Raw genomic sequence first — 26728 nt, 5'->3', positions numbered from 1 at the left:
TATTAACAGCTACCATCATGATGATGTCTTTCTAATGGTTACCTTAAGAGTAAAGAAAAAGTCTTGGCATTTTATTATAAGCGAACATGTAAAATATCACTTAATATTCACACAAAAAAACACTTCACTTTTTCTATTAACAAAAGAAACAGTTCTTTGTGTAGCAGTTTGGTACTAATCATGAAGTAAGTAAAGTCCCTGAAAATAGTATACAAACATTAGATTTTAAATCAAAAATGTTTATTGTAAAAAAGGACCTTGAAAATTGTTTTTTAAAAAAGAGACATAATTTCACAAGTCTCAACATTAGCTATAGAAAACATCTTATTTTCATACAAAATTCATTCAATCATATAAAAATAAACACAAATTTACATTAACTCAGCAACTATACAATTAAGGCACTTGGAAAGGGTGTTGTATAGATTGCATTTGTTGTATGCATTTAAAATAGTTTAAGTACATTACTGAGTTTCTAAGAATCCTTTCTTGCACTTATTCCCATCTTTAATTAATTTTAGAAAATCATTAAAAATTATCTTAAAAGTAAGACATGGAGCATGCACCAGGAATGTTCAAAGCTGGTCTTGCCCTCCTCCCCAAGGCACACACTGTTTGTTGGCAAAACAAACACCACGACAAAAGCAGAAACACTTTAATACAGTCTCCCGTGTTCTGTTCCTGTTCTCTTTCCTCCTCTCTCCCCTAAAAAGACAGTTTAAAGCATTACAGGCGATCAGAAAAAGCTTTAGTTCAACAACGGTAACCAGACATTAGACATGTCATGAAGTAAACTTGGAATAGTTTATAAGGCACCTGAGATAGTGTCTGGCAGATTCTCTTCCTATAAGAAATTCTATTACAAACTCTATTACAAAACAATACTGTTCTTTTCCGTTGAAATGATTTGGCAGCAATGTAAATCTTTGCATTCTTTCTTAGTAAGAAAAGATACAATGTGCTTTTTGCTTCACCTTTGAAGAGAAAGATCCTTGTCTTTTATTCTATCTAGCTGTCAGTAAATATATAGTCCTTTTAAACTTCACATGGAAAGGATTAACTTTAAACACATGGATTCCATGCTCTTGCAGCTTTTAGTGTGTGTGTGTGTGTGTGTGTGTGTGTGTGTGTGTGTGTGTGTGTGTCTATACATATTATTTGGTCGATATGCACAAGAGAAAATGCCTTTGGACTTTCCTTTATCATTTGGTCGGAGTGAAGAAATGCGTTCTGTTCGAGTAAACATTGATTGCGTCACTCAGTGTGCTACACAGCAGCCAGATTCCTCATGTTTGTGCAGAAGAGACATTCTGGAGAAGGTTTTGGAGCAGTTTTTGCACTGGTATTTCTTTACATCAGAGTGGGTCTGCAGATGAGCCCTCAGATTTGATCTGTCTGCAAATGCTCTGTTGCAGTGAGGACAAGAAAAAGGCTTCTCCCCTGGGGTGGAGGTGGAGTGGGGGGGAAAGAAAGACAGTCAGTGTTTTTAGAGGAAACGTAAAGACAGATAACGTTCACGAATAATCACATTTTGCCAAAAGAATGAGAAGCAGCAAAACTTGATTAAAATTCCCCATAATACATACTTATTTTAATATTAACTCTTTAAGATAAATCTGAATGTTGCATTAAAAAAATCACATTAAGCATCTTGTTGCTGCTGCCAGTATGTAGAAATAACTCATGTATTTTTAGGACTTTCACTAATTAAAACTTTCTGCTTCAGCAGGTGAAGCTAATGTTTAGCTCCTCCCAACATTTCCCAATAGCTCCCCTTTTCCCTCTTTCTGTATTATGACTAAGTCTGGATAAATGCCTTGACTCCCTGCAGAATGTGCTAGGAATAAAAAAAAATCAGCAGCAAAAAACAAAGCAACTGAAAGCAAATTCAGTTCTAATTACTGCAACTTGCTATAGGGTGATATATATTACAGCAAAAAAGATGACTAACGGAAACCTATAGGAGGAAAACCATCTATCTATCAAATACTTTGAGATAGCAACATTTATATTTGCTGATTATTGGAAACTGTTTCACAGAACAAACATTCAAGTACCTCTTTCCTGATTTTCTAACTGATCTTTGAGACCAAACCTTCTGAATCTACTTTCAAAGTCTCAAACCTGTTTGCAGTCTCTGGAGCAGAGGCTGTTAAAAGAGAAACGAAGCAGTGTGTGCTCCAGGACTTTTTGAGTCATCAGGAAGTAGCTATAAATGATCATCCATCATTAAAAGCACCGTGTCACTACTCAATGCAAACCCCAATGCCAACCCAGAGCTCCAGTCTGTTAGAGAGCAACGTTCCTGTCTACGTTTTCTCTTACCAGTGTGAGTTCGAATGTGTCCTTGGAGTAACCAGGGCCTGGAAAACGCCTTGCCACAGATCTTGCAGACACAAGGTAAGGTGTGGGTCCGAATGTGCATCTTAAGGGCGCCCAGGCTCACATATTCCTTGTCACAGTATTTACAGCTGAAAGATTTCCTAGACTGGGCATCACAGTGCAACTGCTTATGCTTGGCCAGCCCAGAGAAAGTTGAATAGGTCTTATTGCATAAATTGCACTGAAACTTTTCAGCTTCAATGGCATGGGGGTCTGAAAGCTTGGACTGCAGTCTTTCCTCTTCATCACTAATGGGGCTTTCTGAGCCACTGTGGTCCTTGGATGAGGTGTCAGATGGAGAAGGGGGACTCACTCGACCCAAGGATGAGGCATATCCAGAAAGAGAAGAGAGGCCACTGGGTAGCGGGGCGTGGAATGGAGCTGCCGTAGTCCACATGGTGATGGGGCTGTAGGCTCCGGAGCTGAGGATCTCTGGTTGTGGTATGACAGGCATGGGGTAACTCTCATAGAGATACGGGGAAATAATCACTAGGGAAAGAAATGGAAAGAAGAGGAGATTAAGGTAAAGCATTAACCATACACCGACAAGCTACTTGGCAACACGCACGGTGCTCTATCACGAAGATTTCATTTGACTCCACCCTGGCTGCTACGTGGTAGTTACTGTGCTGCATGCACAGCTCTGCCTCCTGCGCAGAGGGTGACAGGAGCCAGGCCAGCGCCCAGTGAGTGAGGGGCAAGCAGGCCAGTGCCTTCGCCGTCCCCGGGAAGAAGGGAACACTTAGATTTTACTTTTAAATTTACATGAAAGTTATTTTTCATTTTGTGTGTGCGTTACTTGCGGCTTATGACTCTAGGTACAAAGATGTGTGTAAACCGAGCTGCTTTCTAAAGGGAAGGCGCCTTATTACATGAAAAAAAGCAATACTTCAACAGCTACGTATTGTGTTACTCATCTTGCATATATTCATTATGCATGTACGCACAGGCTTCAGAAAACGAAGCTGCAAAGAGTTGAATGAAGTTTTCCTTGTCAGTTAAACGTTTTAAAAGTTTTCAATTAAAATTTATCCTGAATGATCAAAATAATCGGAACTCTGTTTTAGGACACGACTTAAAAGGAAAACAATCTAGTATTTAGTTCTTTTGTAATAGTATTTGAGTTGTAACAACTATTTATATATTTTAGATGTATATAGGTATAATTTCTTTAATTTCTCTCCCTCCCTCCCTTCTTCCTTCCTTGCCTCCCTCCCTTCCTTCCTTTTCATTATTATTATTTTTTTACCTGTGTGTGTGTCCAGTTCGCTGTAGTTTGGCTTTTTGGAGGCGTTGAAATGCTTCTTGACCAGGAAAGAGCGCGGCATCTTGCCGGCGGGTCTGGCGGGCGCCGGCGCGGATAACGGTCCGGCGGGAGGACGCGGCCGGTCCCTAGAGCATCGCGGCCGGCGGGGCTCGGCCGCTCAGGTGCGCGGAGGGAGGGCGCGCGCCGCCGAAGTCGCCGGGCTCCGGCAGGGACTGAGCCGTTTTTTCGGCCGGGTGGGTTTTTTCCTCTCTCCTGCCGGCGGGAGCCAATCGCCGCGCGGAGGTTCGGGTTTCAGCTCCTCCCTCTGGGACAGCTGTGAACAGAGGAAGAATCTGTTGTCAGAGTAAATTATTCTGCTGCAAAATGGGCTGTTCTTCAGGATTTCAGTGGGGAGAGAGAGGAAAAAAAAGTGCTTAAGTATTTTCAAGAGAGGTAATTTCACTCCTTCAGCTCTGCCAGTTATTCGTGCTCTCGGAGCGCTAGATCGTCCTAGGATCTGTGATTTCTAAAAAAAACCCCAAAAACAAAAAAAGGGCCTGGCTTCCGGATGTCAGGTAGAACCAAGGCACTGGGACCACATGTTCGCGGGGCTGGGAGGGGTGCCTGCAGGGCCCCAGGCCGGCTCTGGTGGGAAGAAAGCCTATATTTGGAAGTGACATTTGGAGAGGTTTTGCTTGTACCGAAGCAAAGCAATGAACTCTTGGCTTTTGAAAAAGGAAGGTGGAGGCGAGAAACAAAAGTCCCTCGAAGTGAGGAGGGCGCCTCCGCGGCGCGCTTCCCGGGTCTGCAGAGCGGCCGGGCCTCCCGGGGCGCTGGTCCTGGAGGCCGCGAAGGCACCGCTGGCCTTAGAGGCTCAGGAGACAGGCTGCACTTCCTCGGGAAAATGAAGTCATCATGCCCCCATGTTAGCCGTGCCGGCTGGAGACGTGCTCTTCAGCCCATGAAAGACCTGCTGATGGAAGAACTGGGAAACTGCTTCGGGGCTGGAGGGGCGTGGGGGCAGGGAACAATAGGAAAACTGTCCTTAGGAACCATGAAAAATTCCCACAAACGCATTTGACAAGATTTTATCTCTTCATGTGTCACTGTCACGGGGGAAAGATGTGAATGGGCCTTTAGAGACAATTATTTCATTTCCAATACGTATCTGCTTTTAAAGGGTGCTATTTTCTTTAAAGCCATCAATATTCATCTGAGTAGCTGCTCGTTTCCTGGACTGTGTTTTTAAACAAAGGATACCATTATGAGTGCGGCTTGGTTCAAGTTTGAAGAAGCTAGCCTAGTAACCAATAAAAATACTTTAATTTTGTATACAGTATTAAATCTAAAAATATTAAAAATGGCTCATTTGAAATATAATCAAAAGTAAAATGTCAACTGTGTCTTCAAGCATCTCTGTCCATTCCAGACTTTTCTCCCCAACTTTTACTTACAATATTAAAGAACAAACAAATTTGCAATAGGGCCACTTCACCTTGTTTCTAACAGGTGTTGGGAGAGTGGAAGGAAAAGAGTGGCGGAAAGCAGGACTTGAAGAGGAAAGGGCATTGTCAGAACGCCTGGCTTCTTCATCTTGATGGGAAACCCAGCCTGGGTGCTGGGGGTGGGGTGCTCACAGGTTTTCTGAGCTATTTCAATGATCCCTTTGTTCTTCCAACAGTCACTAATTTAAATATTGGAGAACAGAATTTAGATGAATCTTTATGTTTAAAAAAAACCACAGTATTTGTAGGAGACAGGAAAATATGAATATGCATTAGATTCCTCCACAAACTGTCAACTGGAGTAGAATTCAGAGCAAGTTTTCTGAGCTTGCTACCTTCTCTAAGGGTTTGTTCAGACCTGGGCACCTGGTTTATTGCAGTAGGAGTCCTCCTTGCCCTCGCCGCCTTATTTCCTGCGAAAGGCACATTTTGCTAGAGATATCATATACAGAAAATACTTCCTTCTCTCACTCTAAGCAGTCTATTCTCCACGGTGGTGAGTGTAATTTTGTGATTTACTTGTTGGTAGTTATAACACAAGAAAACCGAATAAAGTGTGTATTTTTTTTAAAAAATCAATTTAAAATGTTTAACAGTGATTCACTACACTTAGAAAAAAGAAGCAAACCTGAATTTGGATTACAGATGCGTTACTGAGCCAAGTGTCCCACTGCATGTCCAGGGAGGCTCAGCACAAGACACAAATCAGAGTCAGGAAATGTACCCCACCCACTGGGACGAGCGGACAGTGTTCAGGATCGTGTATGAGGCATGTCATTACACAGGTCTGCGTGGTAACTAGTCACACGCAGCCCTGTATGAGGTCTGGTCTGCTGTCAGGAGAGGGAGAGCCTGCGAGCTGATCGCGTGAGTCAGACAGGTGCTCTGCTCAGACACAGCAGAGAGCAACTGGCACCAGAATGGTCTGAGGGAAGTGAAGCCCCCACTCATAGGCGTCCTGCTAGGACTCTCCTAAGACAAGGTGGAAAGTTCTCGTCCTACAAACTGGGGGGTGGGCAGGGGGGGAGGGAAATCATCTGGAAAAGTTGGCATTAACCACTGACTAAAAGACTCTCTTGCCCAGGAGCAAAAATCTTTGCTAAGGCATCAACAAGACACCAGGTTTAAATGTTTCATTTGGGCCAAACAAACCCAAGTGGGTTAGGTAATGCAAAAAATTAGTCTTAGGCTGACACACTTAGGGTCATTGGAATAGAGAGGAAATGGGGCTTATCCTGAGATGTTACTGTGTACTCAGCCCAGACAGGGTGCAGCTGGCAGGCAGTAAGGAAGGCTCATCCCCTAGCCTCCTGACAGTTAAATGTGGGGTACCGAGAAATGAAAAAAGGAGGGGAAGTAGTGCCCCTGGGTAATGTCCCTGGGGCCCTGGCTCCCAAAAGAACTTGGTTATCATGGGGGATGAAGGGCATTAACATGTAACCCTCCCTAGAGTTGAACCACACTAGAGGGTCTTTTCTTTGACCTGTTTTCTGTGGGGTATATGGGACATCAGAAGCCCATGCAATGTAATTCCTTAATTGTCATGAATTTTATTAGGATGTGACTTGATGTGACTCATGTGATCGTCTCTTATTTTCTCTGTTGTATGAAGAACCTGACAAGGAGAAATTGTGGAAAACTTTGTAAATTAAAGGTCTGGGACCTGGTGGGAGGGCCAAGCCCCCACAGGCTCTCCTGTACTGGTGGGGTTTCTCCTGGACCCAGTCTTTTTCATGAAAGAGTCTTGCCTTGCCAAATAGGGAAATAAATTATATTCATGAGAGTTGAGAATGCAGCTTCGGTTTACTTACCTTGCACAGCGATTTGTGTACCTGTAGGTGTTTGGGGAGGTTAAAAGCCATGCAGATATTGACTACTACGTTTTGGGAATGGAGTAAATCCAGTAGCAGAGAAACCACAGTTAGCAGAGGCAGGAAACTCCATCTTGTGCTGTGCCCTGTCTCCTGACATGCATGGCATCTCTTTCTAGCGGCATGATCAACCTGGAGTGGGCTGGGAAGAATGGCCTCCCTTGAATGATATGGAGTTACGGAATATTGTTAGTTTGACTGTGATGTCTGGAGAATACTATAATGCATTACTAATTTTTAAACTGCATAGTAACAAAGTGTTTATTATATCTAACTCTGAAATTTGAATGACAAAGATGTGATGTCATCTCATGGTTTTTGTATATATTTATATTTGTATACAGGTGTGTACGTTTGTATCTGTATTCATAACTGATAATTTAATTCAGTCTCAGACAAGGTTAACCAACCCCTAAAAGAGAATGTTTCCTTTTAGTACATGAGTTTCTCTACCTGTAAATTATACTTTAAACGTTTTCCTCATTTCTTTTAAGATGATTTAGAGGTAAATATTCCTCAATATAAAAGGGAAAATAATCAGAGTGAGCATAGAATTCTGCTCATATATTTTGAGCTTCATAACAAGGAGAACCCCGTTTCTCTGGGGACATACATGGAACTACATACACACTCAACATGCATAAATGTATCTACTTAGTGCTGTTAACTGAGTTAAATGTGATCGCGTGTGCGCACGTGTGTGTGTGTGAATTGTAGTGAAATACAATAGCAAACCAATGATGTCAGGATGTCCCTCTGCTCTTTTGGAATGTCTATTATTTCCGGTGTGTTCCCAGGGCCATTTCACCAGACTAATAGTCACTAGCAGTGTGTGTCTATCTGGAGTTAGCTCTCATACTGTTAAACTCAATAAATACTATCACACAGGATTAGTAGATAGTTAAGATCACTTCAAACAGAAAACCTTATTGAACATGGGAACAACATTTAATGAGATTCATTTTGTGACCAATGCTTGTGTTTAGAAATCACTTGTATTCAGAACTGTATACCTAGTTAAAGGTTTTATCATCTCACTTCCCGTTGTGTGGCTATAATATGGTTAATGTATCATGCAAGGTAGAAGATATTCATCTCTTCAGTGTTATATTTGCACCTTGTAGAAAATGTTGATGATCTTATCTATAAGATGAGCAAGAAAGACTGTTGAAAATGTTGAATTTATAGTTTATACAACAGCTCAGACATATGTGGTTGCAAAGAGACATCTATTGGTCAGTTTTGGAAGACTCACTTTCTTTTTCCATAACTTTTTAACAAGGTCTGCCACCTAGTGGAAAATGGATGATTTGACTTAGACACTGAGCATCAACCTGACCTCATTTTGTAATTGCCCCAATTTCAGAACAATCTTTTAATCTTACAAATTTTTAATTGATTCTTAATTTAAAATGATGTATCTGTGTTTGTAGAAATGCAGGTGATATTTATACAACAAATTATGTTGGATTTATAAGATGGTGAGGAAGGGAAATTTATGATGTTCATCAATCTGCATAGTCAATGACTAAAAAGAAAGTAGGCAAAAATAGTAGCATTATGTTTAAAACTTGCCCTAACTGGTTTGGCTCAGTGGATAGAGCGTCAGCCTGTGGACTGAGGGGTCCCAGGTTCGATTCCGGTCAAGGGCATGTACCTTGGTTGCGGGCACATCCCCAGTGGGGGGTGTGCAGGAGGCAGCTGATCAATGTTTCTCTCTCATCGATGTTTCTAACTCTCTATCCCTCTCCTTTCCTCTCTGTAAAAAATCAATAAAATATATTTAAAAAAACTTAATGAGTACTTCAAATGACTTATTCCCTATCCTATATAATTAAAGGCTAATATGCAAATCGACCAAACGGTGGAATGACCAGTCACTATGATGTGCACTGACCACCAGGGGGCAGACGCTCAATGCACGAGCTGCCCCCTGGTTGTCAGTGTGCTCCCACAGGGGGAGCACCACTCAGCCAGAAGCTGGGCTCATGGCTGGCGGGAAGCGAGCCTAAGCCACCAGTCAGACATCCCCCAAGGGCTCCCAGACTATGAGAGGGCTCAGGCCAGGCTAAGGGACCCCTCCCCCCAAGTGCACGAATGTCGTGCACCAGGCCTCTAGTATCTCCATAACGACCTATGAGATAGCGATGTTTTAAAGGCAGGGAACAAAGCCTGAGCCCAGTTTTCCAGGGACATTCCTAATGAAAAGTGATGGAACCAAGATCTCTCCTCAGTCTGGGCCTCCAGGGTTATGCACTTTGTTGTAGGCTCTGCTACAGCCCTGCAATTCGCCAAGGTAGGCTGAGGACACTCGATGTCCGGCAGTTTGTGCTGTATTGGTAGTGATACAAGCTACCATTCTTAAGTGTTTAATATGAGCTGAGCCACTGCATTAAGCACTTTACATGTATTTTAAAAATGCCTGCAATGTAGTTACTTCAAGGTAGATATTATCAATATTTATAGATGAGGAAATGAAGACACAAAGAAATAAAATACCTTGGTCAAATCACACTACTAGTGTGGAGTGGGTGGAGGTGGGATTTGACTCGCGACCAGTTTAATATCAAATGATCCTTATTTGATCACTGCTATAACTAGAATTTTACATCATGAGAGTGAGTTAGACTCATGACCAATTGCAGAACATGACCACTTTGAAAATTTGCCTTCTTCCTTTCTTTCTCCCCTCAGAGAATACTTACATGTGAACTTTATAATCTGTGGTGTGTGGAGTTTCTGTTTACATCCCCATCCCACTCAACATGATTTCTGCAGTGGGTCTATCTTGCATCCTAAGTAACACACTGGGGCATTGTTGCTTGATTTTAGACTTGATACCATTTTCCATCAAGATCTGGGTGTGACTTCTGGGAAGATATTTGGACTAGAATCCTAAGTACTTAACTAGATAGCGGCCATGGTCCTTTGGTCTGACAGCCTGTAATCATTAATTCTTATTCTATAAGCAGCATGTGCTTTTACAAAATGCAAGTGATGATCTTGGTCACCTCACTCTGTAATGGGATTATGTGGGAGGAAATACACCCATCAATAAAATTCAATGTTTTCAAGGGAGGCACAAGTGACGGGAAATACTCATAGACACGGACAACAATATCAGAGGGAAGCGGGGAGGGGAGAGGTAGAGGAGGGTAAAGGGATGAGTGGTGAGCACACAATACAATATCCAGATGATGTATCATAGAATTGTATACTTGAAACGTACATAATTTTATTAACCAATGCTACCCCAGTAATTTCAATAAATATGTAAAAAGAAGAAGGTTTTTAAGTATAAGGGAGGAGTTCTATGATCTGGAGCTATATCTTTTTCTACAGACATGGGTATGCATGGGTGTGCATGGGTGTGCATGGGTGGTGTGCCTGCATTGGGCCTAGCATGAGCATCCATTGGTTCATGTATGAGGATGCATGTTTGGTAAACTTGTGGGGTAGATTGGTCTGCATTGATTTACAAAAGGGACTTGAGGGAGCTTGATCCCTAAGTATCAGAGAGGATAGCACAGTGCCTGTTGCTTTGCGGTGACTTTTTCTGAGCACCCCAAAATGTCGTGGGGAAGCCGGGGTAGAGCCTACTAAATGAACCTGAAGTATGAATTTACTATAACACTGTTAAGCTTTAGGAGGTAGACAATACTGCTTTGGAACCTCTGAGGCAGAGGTCATTAAAAAAAGGGGGGAGATTTGGCTTGTGAGAGCACTTCCCATGTCTCACCATGAAACACGACAAAATGTGGACACCTGGAGGAGTCCAGGACATCGGCTTTGGTGGCAGTCGTGCCAATAGGTACTGGTAGTGCCTAAGAAATATGGGGGTACCCAGTGGGAGTAGAGGTATTGCCCAGTGAGAAATGAGGGCCTGCCTGACACTCTGGTTCTCAGCAAACTAACAGGAGTGTCCTAGCAGAAAAAGAGGAACCTAGAAAACATGGCAGCATGTATGAGAGCAATACTGACGTAGGAGGAGGAAGAACACTGCATATTATAAGTGGAAACTGAACATTTGCCCTGTACCCCCTGAAGAGCAGCTTTGTGGGACTCCCAGGATGACTTTCCGGGGTGCTGAGGCCCTAAGTCAGTGGGATGGAAAGCACAGATGTCTGCTACATACTGAACAGAGAACAGTGAGGATGAGTGCCCAGTTCGCAGAAGTGAACCAATAGCACTGCTCACAGGGACCCCTGCGTCAGAAATGTCTTCACTTAGCACTTTGCCTCCGACCTGAATCAGGAGCACGTATATCTGGACATTAAAATTGAAATCCTTTTAAACAGCAGTCTGTGAACCCCCCAAGACAATTCAGAGCAGAGTCTAAATTATGTGATGCTTATGACTGCCTCCCTAATTTAGATCTTGGTTCACCAACTTGGTGAGTAATTCTCCAAAAGCGCGTCACTCAGAGAACACAAGCTTTGTGAGAGTTTCCCAGGGATTTGGTTCCTTTTCTCTGCTCCAGAGACATCGGCCATCACCAACCAGTCAAACTCAGTCAGACCATTTGGTAACCCCCAGAGAACAGATCAAAAGCACAGCAGCCCTAGCTGGTTTGTCTCGGTGGATAAAGGTCGGCCTGCAGACTGAAGGTCCCGAGTTCAATTCCAATCAAGGGCACATACTCGGTTGTAGGCTCAGTCCCCAGTAGGGGGCTTGCAGGAGGCAGCCGATCAATGATTCTCTCTCATCATTGATGTTTCTTTCTCTCTCTCCCTTTCCCTTCCTCTCTGAAATCAATAAAAGTATATTTTTTAAAAAGCAGGGTAGAGCAGAAAGACCCTTGTTGCTGCTCTGATTCACCACTGATAAACTGTTTTGCCTGGATAGAAATATCATTTTGTATGCTGTGAGTTTTCAAAATAAGTGTTTTTAAATTATATTAGGGCTGTTTAAAAGGAAATACACACACCCACAGGTAGAATGATCTTTTCTAAAATTGCTCTTTGGCCTACATTTAAACATAAGAGTCTTCTCTTAAAGCCAGGATGATGGTTGAAATGTAAAAAGAAGAATGTTTTCAAGTATAAGGGAGGAGTTCTATAATCTGGAGCTGTCTCTTTTTCTACAGACATGGGTGTACATGGGTGGTGTGCCAGCATTGGGCCTAACATGAGCATCCATTGATTCATGTATGGGGATGCATGTTTGGTAAACTTGTGGGGTAGATTGATCTGAGTGATTACCTCCCTAATGCTCACCTATCCCTTTTGGACTGTAAATGCTTGGTCCTTGAATATAAACCTTTCACTGGTACTAAGGGGCACGCTCCTATTGCCCAGTTGACAGGTGAGGTTGGCAATCCAGTTTAACTGGCAGCAGAGAACAGGCTAGAAGAGGTCAATGGGGGTTGGGGGAACATATGTAATACTTTCAACAATAAAGATTTTTCAAAAATCTAACACTGAAGTCACTTTCAATATAAGTCTTTCCAGTAATTAGAGACGATGGACCGATTGCAGAAGTGTAAGCCCATTGGGAGCTCAGTTGGTGGGTCCCTTTGTCATTGTGCGTTCCCACACACAGGCAGAGACTCCTTTCTTCCCTCCCCACACAGTCACACAGACCCACACTCGCCTGAGGGATAGAATTCATTACTGTACTTCCAAAGAGAGGGCGGGACACGTACACTAAGGAACTGTTTAAAGGTGATTATGGATGAAAGTTAAGGGCATGAGAATAACCCTGAATCTTCAAGTTCTCGTGAATGTTTGGAATTACATTGTTCATGAGTGAATAATGATCCGGAATTGGCAACTGTACTTCAGAAAAGTGTAAAGGGAATTTGTGTCTTAAAACTGTGATGGAATAAAATCCTTGAATGTCAGACCTGGGGACTTTAGCAATCTAGTGCAATGCTTTCCCTCTATTTTATGGCCAGGGAGTGTGAGAAGAGTCTTGCTCAAGAGTGTGGACCTTCTTATCATGACAGAGGATTAGATCCGAAATATGCTGACTTGCAATACAAGGCACTAGTACATAGCTAGTGCCCCGCGATAGGCCACTTTTTTTTGAAAATGTAATTGATCAGCTTCTGCAAACTCTCCTTGAAGGCCTTTAAAGAAATCAAAATAGAAACAAGGAATAGTTCTCTTGTTCATAACTGGTGAACTTAGTACCCTATGCTACTCTGCCCTCCTCCACCCATGAAGTGGACCAGTATTGCCTATAGAGTTTATTCTGCTCAGCCCCTCGGCCCTGCACATTTACCATAATGTTGGTTTTTATTCTGACGCATCTTTACCTGGTTCAGAAGCACATCAGAACAGATGCCAGCATGCTAGGTTGAAGATTGTTGAAAACAGCAGATATTGCTTAAAATGCCAACTGCCAACTGTACTTCCACCTTAGGTGATATCACCTTATTGATTGAAAGTCAATAACAGAAGGTGCAATATGTCTTGGTTTAAACAATTTTACATCAAACTTCAAAGGGAGATTTTTAACCCACAAACCCCAAGTGGAATACTCCTCCATATAAGGGAGCTCACTGACCACCAGGAGGCAGCTCCTGCATTGAGCGTCTGCCCCCTTGATGGTCAGTGCATGTCATAGCGATCAGTCAACCAGTCATTCAGTTGCTTAGGCATCCTATATAATAAAGAGGTAATATGCAAATTGACCCTCACACCCTCACACAAGATGGCCACCCCCATGTGGTCAAAGATGGCTGCCCCCATTTGGTCAAAGATGGATGCGCCCATGTGGACAAAGATGGCCACCACAAGATGGCCAGCAGGGGAGGGCGATCAGGCCAGGAGGAGAGGGCAGTTGGGGCAACCAAGCCAGCAGGGGAGGGCAGTTGGGGGTGACCAGGCCTGCAGGGGAGGGCAGTTAGGGGCAACCAAGTCAGCAGAGGAGGGCATTTAGGGGCAATCAGGCCTGCAGGGGAGGGCAATTGGGGGCAACCAGGCCTGCAGGGAAGGGCAGTTGAAGGGGACCAGGCCTGAAGGGGAGGGCAATTGGGGGTTACCGGGCCAGCAGGGGAGGGCAGTTGGGGGCAATCGGGCCAGCAGGGGTGCAGTTAGGCATCGATCAGGCTGGCAGAGGAGTGGTTAGGGGTGATCAGGCTGGCAGGCAGGCGAGTGGTTGGGAGCCAGCAGTCCCAGATTGTGAGGGGGATGTCCGACTGCTGGTTTAGGCCCGATCCCAGGGATTGGGCCTAAACCGGCAGTCAGACATCCCCCCAGGGGTTCCAGATTGGACAGGGTGCAGGCTGGGCTGAGGGACACCCCCCTCCCAGTGCACAAATTTCATGCACCGGGCCTCTAGTTTATATATACTAGTATACACTAGAGGCCCAATGCACGAAATTGGTGTAAGAGTAGGCCTTCCTTCCCCTGGCTGCAGGCACTGGCTTCCCTCTGGCACCCGAGACCCAGGCTTCCCTCACAGCCATGAATTCATCCGGAAGGTCATCCAGAAGGTTGTCTGGTCTAATTAGCATATTATGCTTTTATTATTATAGATAGGTACATATACCACTTTAAAAAATATTTATTGATTTCAGAGAGGAAGGGAGAGGGAGAGAGATAGAAACATCAATGATGAGAAAGAATCATTGATCGGCTGCCTCTTTTAACATGCCACACTGTGATAGTACTTCAGACCTGTTAGAATTGCTATTATCAAGCTTGCAACACCGGCATGTGCCCTTGACCAGAATCGAACCTGGGACCCTTCAGTCCGCAGTCCAATGCTCTATCCACTGAGCCAAACAGGCTAGGGCAGTGTACCACATTTTTTAACTCACTCATCCATCAAAGGATGCATAGGTTGTTTCTATATCTTGGTTATAGTAAATAATAATGCAATAAACTTAAATCTTTTTAAATTAGTGTTTTCATCATTTTTTAATATATATCCAGAAGTAGAATTGGTGGATCATATGACAGTTCCTTTTTTAATTTTTTTGACAAACCACCACAATGTTTACATAGAGGCTGTACCAATTTAAATTCCCATCAACAATGCACAGAAGTTTCCTTTTCTCCAAATCCTTTCCAGCACTTCTTATTTCTTTGTCCTTTTGATAATAGCAATTGTAACAGGTCTGAAGTGCTATCACATTGTGGTTTTAATTTGCATTTTATTGAGGATTAATGATGGTAAGCACCTTTTCATATACCTTTTGGCCATATATATGCCCTTTTTTGGAAAAAATGTCTATTCAGATCTCCTGCCCACTTTTTATTTGGATTTTTTGTTGCTATTAAGTTTTATGAGTTCTTTATATATTTAGTATATTAACTTCTTATCCTATATAATAAAACCCTAATATGCAAATCGACCAAACGGTGGAATCGACCAGTCAGTGCGCTCCCACAGGGGGAGAGTCGCTCAGCCAGAAGCCGGGCTCATAGCTGGCGAGCACAACAGTGGTGGCAGGAGCCTCTCCCACCTCCGCTGCAGATGGGTGGTAAGGAGTGAGGGGTCCCAGACTGCAAGAACCCCGGACTGCAAGAGGGATGTCTGAGTGCTGGCTTAGGCTCGATCCCAGGGGGTATTGGGCCTACGCTGTCAGGCGGACATCCCCCAAGGGGTCCTGGACTACGAGAGGGCACAGGCCAGGCTGAGGGACCCCACCCCCAAACCGGTGCATGAATTTCGTGCACCGGGCCTTTAGTCAAATATATGATTTACAAATATGTTTTCCCATTCAGTAAGTTGTCTTTTCATTTTGTTGATCAGGAAATGTGTGGTAAACAAAAATATTTTTAGTAAAGTTTGTTATGCAGATTTAAGTCTGTGCCTTTCTTTCATAAGAGTCATCCCTCTCCTTGATACAGAGGAAAATGGAAATTTCACTTATAAATGAAAATTTCTCTTACAAATGGAAACTTGTTCTCTTTTCAGAACTCCCACATCTGCTCTTTCTCAAAATAATCAGCTCAAAATAATGCCAAACAGGCATATTTGGGGGTGGCATATTCCTGATTACAAGATACTAGAAAATCCCTGTGGGTGGGCTCACATGGGCATCAACCATCTCTGATTGATTCGAGTTAATGGGTGTAGGATAGTTTTGGATGCAGTGATAGCTCCCCTGCTTGCATCTCATATCCCTCCAGCAGGCTCACCCTGTACATTTCATGACAGAGCAGGAGCCTCACAAGAGGTTTAAGTACGCAAGAGCTTTTCCAATATTTTGCTTGGGTCTAGTTCGCTATGGTCTCATAAAACACAAAAGTAAAAGGGTGAACATATCTAACTATATCAACATGAATGTTAAATGTGAATGCATTAAATAATTTGATTAAAAGGCAGAGGTTTACTTTTTCTTGAAACATTAATGTTTAACGCATGTAACATTATTATACTTAAAATCATTTTTCTTGAAATATTAAAGATTATTGCATGTAACATTATAAAAAATAACAAAAACAAAACAAAAAATTGAAAAAAAATGAAAAAAAATTGCAAAGCCACTAGCGAGTGTGTGTGTGTGTGTGTGTGTGCGCACGCACCTTATATATACCGTAAGTAGGTCATTATGTTTAATTTAGAAAAGGTGACTCAGACTTTTCATCACTAATAATTATTTTGTCTTATGAGTTGAAAGGTAGGAGTCAATTAGAATGATTCCGCTCATGATTTTTCTGTGGAGTACAGTGCATTTGAAGCTATTTTTTGGATTTGAGTTTTTTCTGACTGATAAATTTTTAGCAACGTTTTTGAGGGAAGAATTATTTTCTGACTTTGGATATGAACTTTTTCACATGTCTAGGAAGATTTTCATTTAAACTTTTTTAGTCTGCATTTGTATCTATTGTAGACTCATTTCAGCAGTACTGTATTTTCTCTTTCATGACTCTCATTTGAAGCTGTGGATTCTTTTGTGATATTTGAATTAAAAAATGTAACTTTATAATAAAAAATCACATTATTTTTTTTTTTAAAAAGGCAGAGATTCCCAGAATGGATAAGAAAATGTTTAACTACATGTTCTCTACAAAAGATACTCTTTAGATTCAAACATGCATATAGGTTGAAATTAAAAAGATGAAAAAAGTCCTAGCTGGTTTGGCTTAGTGGATAGAGCGTCGGCCTGCAGACTGAAGGGTCCTGGGTTTGATTCTGGTGAAAGGCACATGCCCGGGTTGCGGGATAGATCTCCAGTAGGGGGCGTGCAGAAGGCAGCTGATCAATGATTCTCTCTCATCATTAATGTTTCTATCTCTCATTCCCTCTCCCTTCCTCTCTGAATCAATTTAAAAAATATATAAAAAGATGAAAAAAACTGTAAGTGTTGCAAACAGCAACTATAACAAAGGTGGAGTGGCTACACAAATATCTTTAAAATGAGAAAAAATAGTTACTAGAGATAAAGAGGGAAATTTTATTATGACAGAAGTGGTTATTTATTAGGAAGTTATAGGGATTATAAACATATATATGAACCCAGCAAGAGAGTCTATATAATGCAGGAGAAGAGCTTGGCAAAAATCCAATGCCTTATTAAGATAAAAACATGTCACAAACTAGGTGTGGAAGGGATCTTCCTCAACATGATAAAGGAAGTCTATGAAAAACCCACAGTCACCATCATACTTGATGAAAGACAATATTTCCCCATAAGAAGCAATAAAAGGATATTCACTAACCACTTCTACTCAATATTGTACTGGAGATTCTAGCCAGGGAAATTAGGCAAGGAAATGAAATAAAAGACATCAAGATTAGAAAAGAAACATTAAAAGTATATATCTAACAACAATAATGTTGCCTATACAAAAAAAAATCCTAAGGAATCCAAGAAAAATTATTAGAACAAATGAACATTTTTCAGGAAGGTTGTATGGTACAAAGTCAACACACAAATATCAGTTGTATTTTTATATTCTATCAATGAAATGAATAAAATATTTGGGAATACAGATAAGGAAAAATGTGCTAAATGTTTACATGAGTGGGATTTTTCCATCACTAATAAGAGTGAGGCTCTTGGGGCGCTGCTGGAATGAGCACTTCCTGAGGCCCCCACTGGAGGATGTGATGTGGTGAAAGGCTTTATTTTCATGGAGTTACCTTTCTCAGGGTGCAGTCTCATTGTCTTTAAACCAGTCCTGGAAATGGTGCAGCTGGGGCTTCAGGAGAGCTAAAAGCAAAGCCAGTGTCCAGAGTTTCCATTTATTAATTTACTAGTGGCCTGGTACACAAAATCTGTGCACATTTAAAGGGAATTAATTAGAGGAAAGATTTTAATATTGCTATTTGCCATTTCTCTATAATAGAAGTCTCAGAGATGAAAGAAAATTAGTAAAATGTATATGAAAATCTCTCTCCTGTCAGAGTCGGGGGCGCACTGCAGGACCCAGTGTCAAGTCCCCACCCACCCACGTGCACCTCGAAATCGCACGAGACCCAGACCCAGCCGGCCCCATCCTATCAAGCCCCGCCAGGCAGGGGGCATGGCCTAAGGTCCCACAGCCCCGGTGCTGGGGTGGAGAATGCAGCCTCAGGTCCTTGGCCCCGGCGCGAGGGTGCGAGGGTGTGACGACCATATGCATATTAGCTCTTTATTATATAGGATTACAGGCAGTCCTCGGGTTATGTCAGACTCAACATACGTCATTTCGTGGTTACATTGCCATCTCCCATTTATTCATTAAAAAAAAAAAGTTCCGTCATTTTGACATGTGTACATATGTGCTTTATGTTTTTTATTATTTATTTATTTATTTACCACAAGTAAAGGTCAGGAATTGTTACCTTTCTTTTAAATTTTTGCTACTATTTCGCTTTATTACTGTTGTGTAGGTGCTCCATGTGAGTGACATAGGTGCTTATGTAGGTGGATTCCAACTTACGGCAAAAATCATGTTACATCGCGCCATAGGAACAGATCTCCGACGTAACCGGAGGACCTACTGTATATCCAATTAGAATAATAATGTCCAGGCAAAATTGTGCTCTGGTCTTTTATTTAGCACTAGAGGCCCAGTACATGAATTCATGCATGGGTGGGGTCCGGCCAGCCAGCCCTGATTGGGGCTGATCAGGCTGGGCCGGCTTCGGGGAGATTGGCAGGCTGGCCCTGCCCCCTGGTCGAATTCTTGGTTGAACTCCTGGTGGAGGGGATAATTTGCATATTAGCTTTTTATTATATAGGATTACATGCTAAGGATTCTCCCATGTTATTTGGTCTTAATGATAATAATTATATATCATTTCATAACATTCCATCAGATGAAAGGATCCTAATATGTTTTAATATCTTCCACTTATGGAGATTTTATTGTTTTCAAATGTTCAGTATTATACATAATGCTATAATAATTGTTTGATGATATAGAAAATAGTGTTCAAAATAAAATTATTATTCCAAAGGTTATAAACACTTTCATGGCTCATTAAACAAATTCCCAAAATCCAGATATCAAAATTGAAGCAGTTTGTGTGCAGATGAGCAGTTATATGAGTAAGTCTGTGTAGCCACACCACTGCTAACGTGAGACAGTGTTGTTTTTACTGCTGCCTTTTCTTTGGCACATGAAAAATTGTATATCCCAGAGTAAATTTCTTTTTGTATTTCTAGAAAGTTGAATCCTTTTTTTCCCATATGTTAAATTACTGGGAATTATTTCTGACTAATTATATGCCTGTTATGTCCTTCACCCATCTATTAATAGAAATCATCAATTCTTATTAAATTATTTTACCTTAGTAAAATACTTTTAATATAATTATCTTTGAAGTTTTTAAGGTTACTTTTAAGATATATACAGATATATATATAGCTTTAAATCTTCTTGAGATACAGAAAATGAGTAGTGGGATGTGTTTAATGATTGGAACTTTTTATGCTTAGATCCAAATTTTAATTTAATTTATGATAACTTTTGTGACTTCAGGTAAATTACCCAATGATAAAAATAATACAACACAAATATAATGTGATGCTTTCTTACTATATGTGTGAATTATGACAGATGAGAAACATGAAGAATTTAAGTTGTCCAAAGCCATCAGCTAATGGTATAGTCAGGAACAGAACACAGGTCTTTCTAATCTCAGGGCTTATATTATTAAAAACCACACCATATTGTTTCTGTGATCATGTGTATTCTTACGAATGAAATTTAAATAATAAACATCACCAGACTGTAATAAGATGCATGATGTAATATTATGAGATTTACAGGGAGTGTCTAGATATGGGAACTGCTCAAACAATAACATCAGTTATTGTTTTTATGTGCAGTCCACTTTTATAAATATGTATTTATTAAAATTTTCTCTATTGGTTACAAATAATATTAGAAAGCCTTTAGTTATAGATTTTTTAAAAATTCAAATGAACTCTGTAATTAAGCAAATGTTTATTGAATGTGTTCTCAGTGATACTTCCCTGGAGACCCTCACTACTTTGTGGATGTCCCTCTTCTGAATCTCTCTCTACTTTTTTCTCCTGCACATTCCCTCCAAGCAACATCTCTACCCGCCAGGCCTCCGGGGACCACCTAGCTGGTGTTGACTATAAGCCAATGTGTCTGCTCTGGTTTTCTCTGTAGGGTTTTAGACCCACACATCCAACTCGCTGAGGCTCCTGAAACTCACCATATTCTCAACTACATTTACTGTATTGTTTTCTACCTGCTTCCCCCTCACTGGTGCTTTCCCCTTGAGAACAACACCCTTTCTGTGCTCCTCCTCTTACTTCCCCCTAGCTTCACCTATACTACAGACATGAAGCAATTCCACAAATAAACTGCTAGCTGTTATCCTGCTCTCGCTTACCTTCATATTATTCCTTGTGGTATTTTCTACCTGGAACATTCCCTTCTGTCTGTCCATTCCATCCAACCCTATTTGCACCTGGCAAATGCATATGTCCTACTAAGTTTCAATTCAGATATCCCTCTGTGCGCTGTCCTTAACCCATAATTGTACTTGTCTCTGCTTTACTTGTTTCCTCCCATAGCTAGACCAGAGACCCCTCAGTGTCAGAAAAACTCTGTATTCATCCTTGTATCCTCAGTGCCTATTCAATGTGTGGTACATAGAATGGTATGAATAAAAACCCCATGCATAAAGAATAATTTCATTGCTAAAGTGCAATAAAAGTTTTGATTGGGATAGTGGCCCAAGAGCCTAATAAGAGTGTTTCTGATTTCTTTGTGAGTTTCTTATTCCTGCACTTCAAGTGTATCATTGTGAATTGATCTTAATCAATATATTAAATGATAGGTGCTAATAGTAGCATTTCAAGTGATAAATGGAAACTATAAAATTTCTTTTACTACGGGAATGAGGGAAGTGATTACTTATGGTGCTCAATTAGAGCACTTTATTCACATTGAACATCTAAAATCTCACCTTTGTACAAGGTCCTGTGTTCAACTCCATGAGGACACAGCCAACAAAGGCAGGATCCCTGCCTATGTCACCATTTAGTGGAAAAATAGAAATGGGAGGAACTCTATAGGACAGACCTGAAGGTAACTTATTTATGTCATTAGGTTAGCAAGTGTGGATATTAGGTATAGATATAAATATAGATAGATAAATATGTAAATATAGATGATATAGATATCTATACTAATAAAAGGGTAATATGCTAATTAGGGCAGACATCTTCCGGATGTCCATCCAGACAAAGCCACAGTGGCTGCAAGGCCCAGCTCAGGCAGCCTTGGGCTCAGGCAGCCTTGAGCCCTGGCGGCTGCGAGGCCCGGCGCTCAGGCCTCATAGCCACCGTGGTTGGCAGTGGCAGCAGCAGCGGCGTGATCGGGGCGGCGCCTTCCCCTGATCAGCCTGGTTGCCTCCCACTGGGGGAGGCCAGACTACGGCTTAGGCCCGCTCTCCCTGGGGAGCAGGCCTAAGCCGTCAGAAGGACATCTCCTGAGGGTTCTCAGACTGTGAGAGGGGGCCGGCCAGGCTGAGGGACCCCCTCCAGTGCACGAATTTTCGTGCACCGGGACTCTAGTAGATACAGATATATTTATTTTCCATGTCCCTTAGTCTTTAAATCATCCCCCCCCCACCACCTTTTTTTTTAAATCCTCACCTGAGGATATTTTTCCTTTGATTTTTAGAAAGAGTGGAAGAGAGAGGGAAAGGCAGAGAGAAATACTGATGTGAGAGAAACACATCGATTGGTTGCCTCCTGCCTGTGCCCTGTCCAGGGCTCAGGCCAGGGAGGAGTCTGCAACCAAGGTACATGCCCTTGACCGAAATCAAAACCAGGACCCTTTGGCCCACAGGCTGATGCTCTAGTCACTGAGCCAAACCTGGTAGGGCCCCATATTTTTAAGTTAAGGACACAGAGGTGATAGAAGTAACTATCTGTGATAAACCCTAAAAATCTCTCCTTCCAAACTAGTTTCCACTGAAACCAAGAAAAGACAAATTATATAGTAAATTGATTCCAGAGACAATGACATAAGTCTATAGTTTTGTATTTTATATTCAAATTAATATGTTGAATTTGAAAACCAGTTGGGCCAGATAACAGATCCTGAAATATGCTAAGATTTCTCCATGTGCAACTATCATTACCTAAAATTATTCACTCACTTACAATATTACTGAGTGCCTAAGATGTATCACTTTTTGAAGTTATATCCCATTAGAATTGTTGCCGAAAGAGAAGGGAGATAAAGAAACCAGGGAGCACTTTCTCTGTCCCAGGAAAGGCCTATGTGATCTGTATAAACATTGTCTCATTTGGTAAAGTACATGTAATTACCCATAGCTTGGAATGATTCTGTTAATATGTTTGTGTAATTTGAAGCGGAGGAAACTAAAACTGAGTTATAGTAAGTATTTGTCCAAGATCATGTTCTCAGAAAGCAGGCTAACCTAAAACTTTCAAATCCAGGCAGCCCATTCTTTAAATTACTTTCCTTCTCAATTGTTCTCTAATAACTTTATCACTCTAAATAGGAGGATTAAGTCTCAGTCCATTTCAGTGGATGTAATCCATTAGAATGATTGTTAAATATATTATACAACTTGGTGATATTCCTGATTTTATAATTATATAAAATATATTAAAAATTCATATTCATATATGAAAATATATTAAATAAAAGTACATGAAATAAAATGTTTTAATATATATATAGTTTGAGAACAGTTCTTTCATGTCAAATATGTTATTATTTTAACTTCATATCAGTGGTATTTTGATTAAAAATATGTCCTAATAAACATACTAAATGTTATTTTTAAGTAACTAGCCCTGCTTAAAAATTAAATAAATAATAAAGACACCTTAAAATGTGAATGTTGTGTTTATTGGAAAACAAATGCCCTAATAGGCTATAATTAACTTATAATTAACTTAGCAAAAAGAGTTTATTTTCTAGAGAATATTGTTCTTGAAACATCTTGTGGTTTCACCTCCTGTTATGTGACAGGCACACAATAATAGCCACCCAACAGCAGTATGGGCTTATAAGTAGGACAAATCTGTAAAAAGAAAACGTCTTACTTTCTTAATCCAAAAATCTATGCTGTGGTAGTGAAATATTTAAAAGTATTTGTATTTGTAAAGATCTTCTCCTGTTTGGTTGGTTGCCCTTTTGTTTTGTTGATGATTTTTTTTTTTTTCTGTGTAGAAACTCTAGTTTGATGTTGTCCCATTTATTGATTTCTGCTGTTACTTCCCTTGTCTTTTGCGTTAAGTTCACAAAGACCCTTCTGTGACCAAGGTCCCTAAATTTAATGCTTATGTTCTCTTCTATGTATCTTATTGTTTCCAGTCTTTTGTTCAAGTTTTTAAACCATTTTAAGTTAATGTCTGTGTATGGTGTCAGATAGCTGTCTGGTTTCATTCTTTTGCATGTGCACCATTTATTGAAAAGACTTTCCTTTACCATTGTAAATGTTTGGCTCCTCTGTCGAAAATTGGCTGCCCACACATGTGTGGGTTTATCTCTGGGCTTTCAATTCTGTTCCATTGGTCTGTTTCTGTTTTTCTGCCGATACCACACCATTTTAATTGCGTAGCTTAGTAGTGTAGTTTGAAGTCAGGGAGTGAAATATCTCTGGATTTGATTTTTTCCCCTCTGTTGTAGTACCATACAAACTTGAGATTTTTGTTCTATTTTAGATATTGATGGGAATTGCATTAAATCTGTATATTGCTTTAAGTAAGATGGCCATTTTAAAATATTAATTCTTCCAGTCTATGAACACAGAATACCTTTCCATTTCTTTGTGTCTTCTTCAATTTCTTTCAACAATGTCTTACAATTTTCTGTGTGTAGGTCCTCTATCTCCGTGTTGAAGTTTATTCCTAGTTATTTCATCCTTTTTGTTGCAATTGTGAGTGGGATTGTTTTCTCCATGTATCTTTCTGATATTCTGTTGTTAATATATAGAAACACAACCGATTTTTGTATACTGATTTTGTACCTTGCAAGTTTATTGTATTCGTTTATTGTTTCGAATAATCTTTTGGTGTAGGGCAGTGGTCAGCAAACCACAGCTCGCGAGCCACATGCGGCTCTTTGGCCTCTTGAGTGTGGCTCTTCCACAAAATACCACGTGTGGGCGTGCACGTACAGTGCGATTGAAACTTCGTGGCCCATGCGCAGAAGTCGGTTTTCGGCCTGGGCGAGTCTATTTTGAAGAAGTGGCGTTAGAACACTCAAGGGGCCAAAGAGCCGCACGTGGCTCATGATCCGCGGTTTGCCGACCACTGGTGTAGGGGATATATACAAAATATACAAAGAATTCATATAACTCGACAACAAAAATATAAACAATCTGATTGAAAAATAGGCAGAGGAGCCCTGTCCAGTGGCTCAGTTGGTTGGAGCTTGGTTCCATGCACCAAAATGTTGCAGGTTTGAACCCCGGTAACAGATGGGTGTTGCTCTCTCACCTCTCTCTCTCTCTCTCTCTCTCTCTCTCTCCTCTCTCTCTCTCCTGCTTCGTCTGCCTCTAAAATCAATAAAAATATCCTTGGGTGAGGATCAAAAAATTATTTTTAAAAATGGGCAGAGGATTGAATACTATACACTTTTCCAAGGAAGATATACAGATGGCCAACAAATATTTGAAAAAAAATGCTCAACATCACTAGTTATGAGAGAAATGTAAATCAAAACCACACCTCTCAGAATGGCTATTACCAATGAGATGAAAAATAGCTAATGTTGGAGAGGTTGTAGAGAAATGGGAACCCTCATACACTGCTGGTGGGAATGTAAATTGATGCAGTGAGTATGGACATTCCTCAAAATATTAAGAATAGAGCTACCATATGACCTAGCAAATCCTCCTTCTGGGTATGTAACTAAAAAATTTGAAAATACTTATTGATAAAGATACATGTACCCCCTATGATCATTGCAGCATTACTTACAATAGCCATGCATACAATCCACAAAACCTTCAGCAGATGACTAGGTAAAGAAGATGTGGTATTTATATACAATGGAATACTACTGGGCTATAAAAAAGATGAAATTACTATTTGTAACAATAAAGATGGAGCTTGAGAGTATTACACTAAGTGAAATAAGTGAGAGAGAAAAGTTCAAGAACTGTATGATTTCTCTTGTGTGGTATAGATAACAAAAAGCAACAACTGAACTAACAAACAAAACAATTATGAGAAACAAACTCATAGATACAGACAAGAGAATGGTGGTTACCAGAGGAGAAGGCAGGTAGGGGAAATGAAGAGGAAAAGGGAATCAAATACAAGGTGACTCAAGGAGTCTAGGCTTTGGGTGGGGAGTACATAATAGATGTTATAAAGTTGTACACCTGAAATTTATATAATGTTATTAACCAACGTTACCCCAAGAAATTTAATATATTTATTAACAACTGTATTATATCCATCAGGATACATGCTATTTTATTACTTAACTATTAGGAAAATGTATAGTGGTTACATATTTTTTATAAATATAGTAACTTACATTTTAGGGAAATGTTAGAAAATGGGTAATCTTGAAGCAAACATTCTGTTTGATCTCGACAAGCCAAATTCATCTTAACCTGGCTTCCAGGGCTTTAATAGTTGCTGTACTCAACTCATGGCAGTATTGAGTATACTTCTGTGAACAAAACAGGGGGTATTCATTTGTGCCTTTTGTGATCTTAAGATAAGCAAGTGTGTAGAAACTGTAAAAATGAAAAGTTCTCAGGAAGTTATTGCATTTTTGAAGAATGAAGAAAAGAATGAAGAGAAAAACAGAAATGTGCTAGGTGGTTTTGCTGCAGCAAGTGAATGAATGGACTTGCTTTTCAAGGATGTTAATTATAAGCAAGTTTAAAGTTGGCAGAGGGTGGGATAGAAAATTTTATATATTATTTTGTATATAGTAATTTCTAGTTAAATGAAGTATATCCACCCCAAGTCAAGTCTTCTTCCATCCCTATTTATCCTTCCTTCCCCTGGTCCTACCTCTCCCCACCCCCTTTCCCACTGTAAGCATCATACTGTTGTCTGGGTCTATGAGCTTTTTTTGCTCAATCCCTTAACCTTTTCACCATTCTCCCCAAATTTCCTCCCTTCTAACAGCTGTCAGTCTGGTCTCTGTATCTATGAGTCTATCTCTATTTTGTTTGTTAGTTTGTTTTGTCCATTGGAGTCCACATATAAGTGAGATCATATGGTACTGATTTATTTTACTGCACAGTATACTCTCCAGCTCCATCCACACTGTCACGAAAGGTAAGATTTCCTTCTTTATTTAAGGGTCAAGTAGTATTCCATTCTGTAAATGAACCGTGGTTTTTGG

At 40.7% G+C, this 26728-nt stretch overlaps 1 protein-coding gene across 1 annotated transcript; it reads right to left on the bottom strand.

Annotated features, from left to right (window-relative positions):
* Positions 1-227: 227 nt before the first annotated feature.
* SNAI2 (snail family transcriptional repressor 2) lies at positions 228-4150 on the bottom strand. The gene is made up of 3 exons (XM_080646654.1): positions 3632-4150; positions 2326-2871; positions 228-1440 (listed from the first exon to the last, which is right to left on the bottom strand). Exons 1-3 carry the CDS (start codon positions 3708-3710, stop codon positions 1259-1261), a joined length of 807 nt encoding a protein of 268 aa, XP_080502780.1. The 5' UTR covers positions 3711-4150; the 3' UTR covers positions 228-1258.
* Between the last annotated feature and the right edge of the window lie 22578 nt (positions 4151-26728).

Source organism: Plecotus auritus (genome assembly GCF_963455305.1).
Source record: "Plecotus auritus genome assembly, chromosome: 11".
Lineage (NCBI taxonomy): Eukaryota > Metazoa > Chordata > Mammalia > Chiroptera > Vespertilionidae > Plecotus > Plecotus auritus.
The sequence above is the reverse complement of the archived record's forward strand: the minus strand, read 5'-3'. Positions and strand labels throughout refer to the sequence as shown.

Excerpts from the sequence above, each read along its gene's own strand:
- SNAI2 (XM_080646654.1), bottom strand. The coding sequence starts at position 3,710 with ATGCCGCGCTCTTTCCTGGTCAAGAAGCATTTCAACGCCTCCAAAAAG. Across the intron at positions 2,872-3,631 it reads CGAACTGGACACACACACAG|TGATTATTTCCCCGTATCTC; the intron begins GTAAAAAAATAA and ends TTCTTTCCCTAG. Across the intron at positions 1,441-2,325 it reads ACACATTCGAACTCACACTG|GGGAGAAGCCTTTTTCTTGT; the intron begins GTAAGAGAAAAC and ends CCTCCACCCCAG.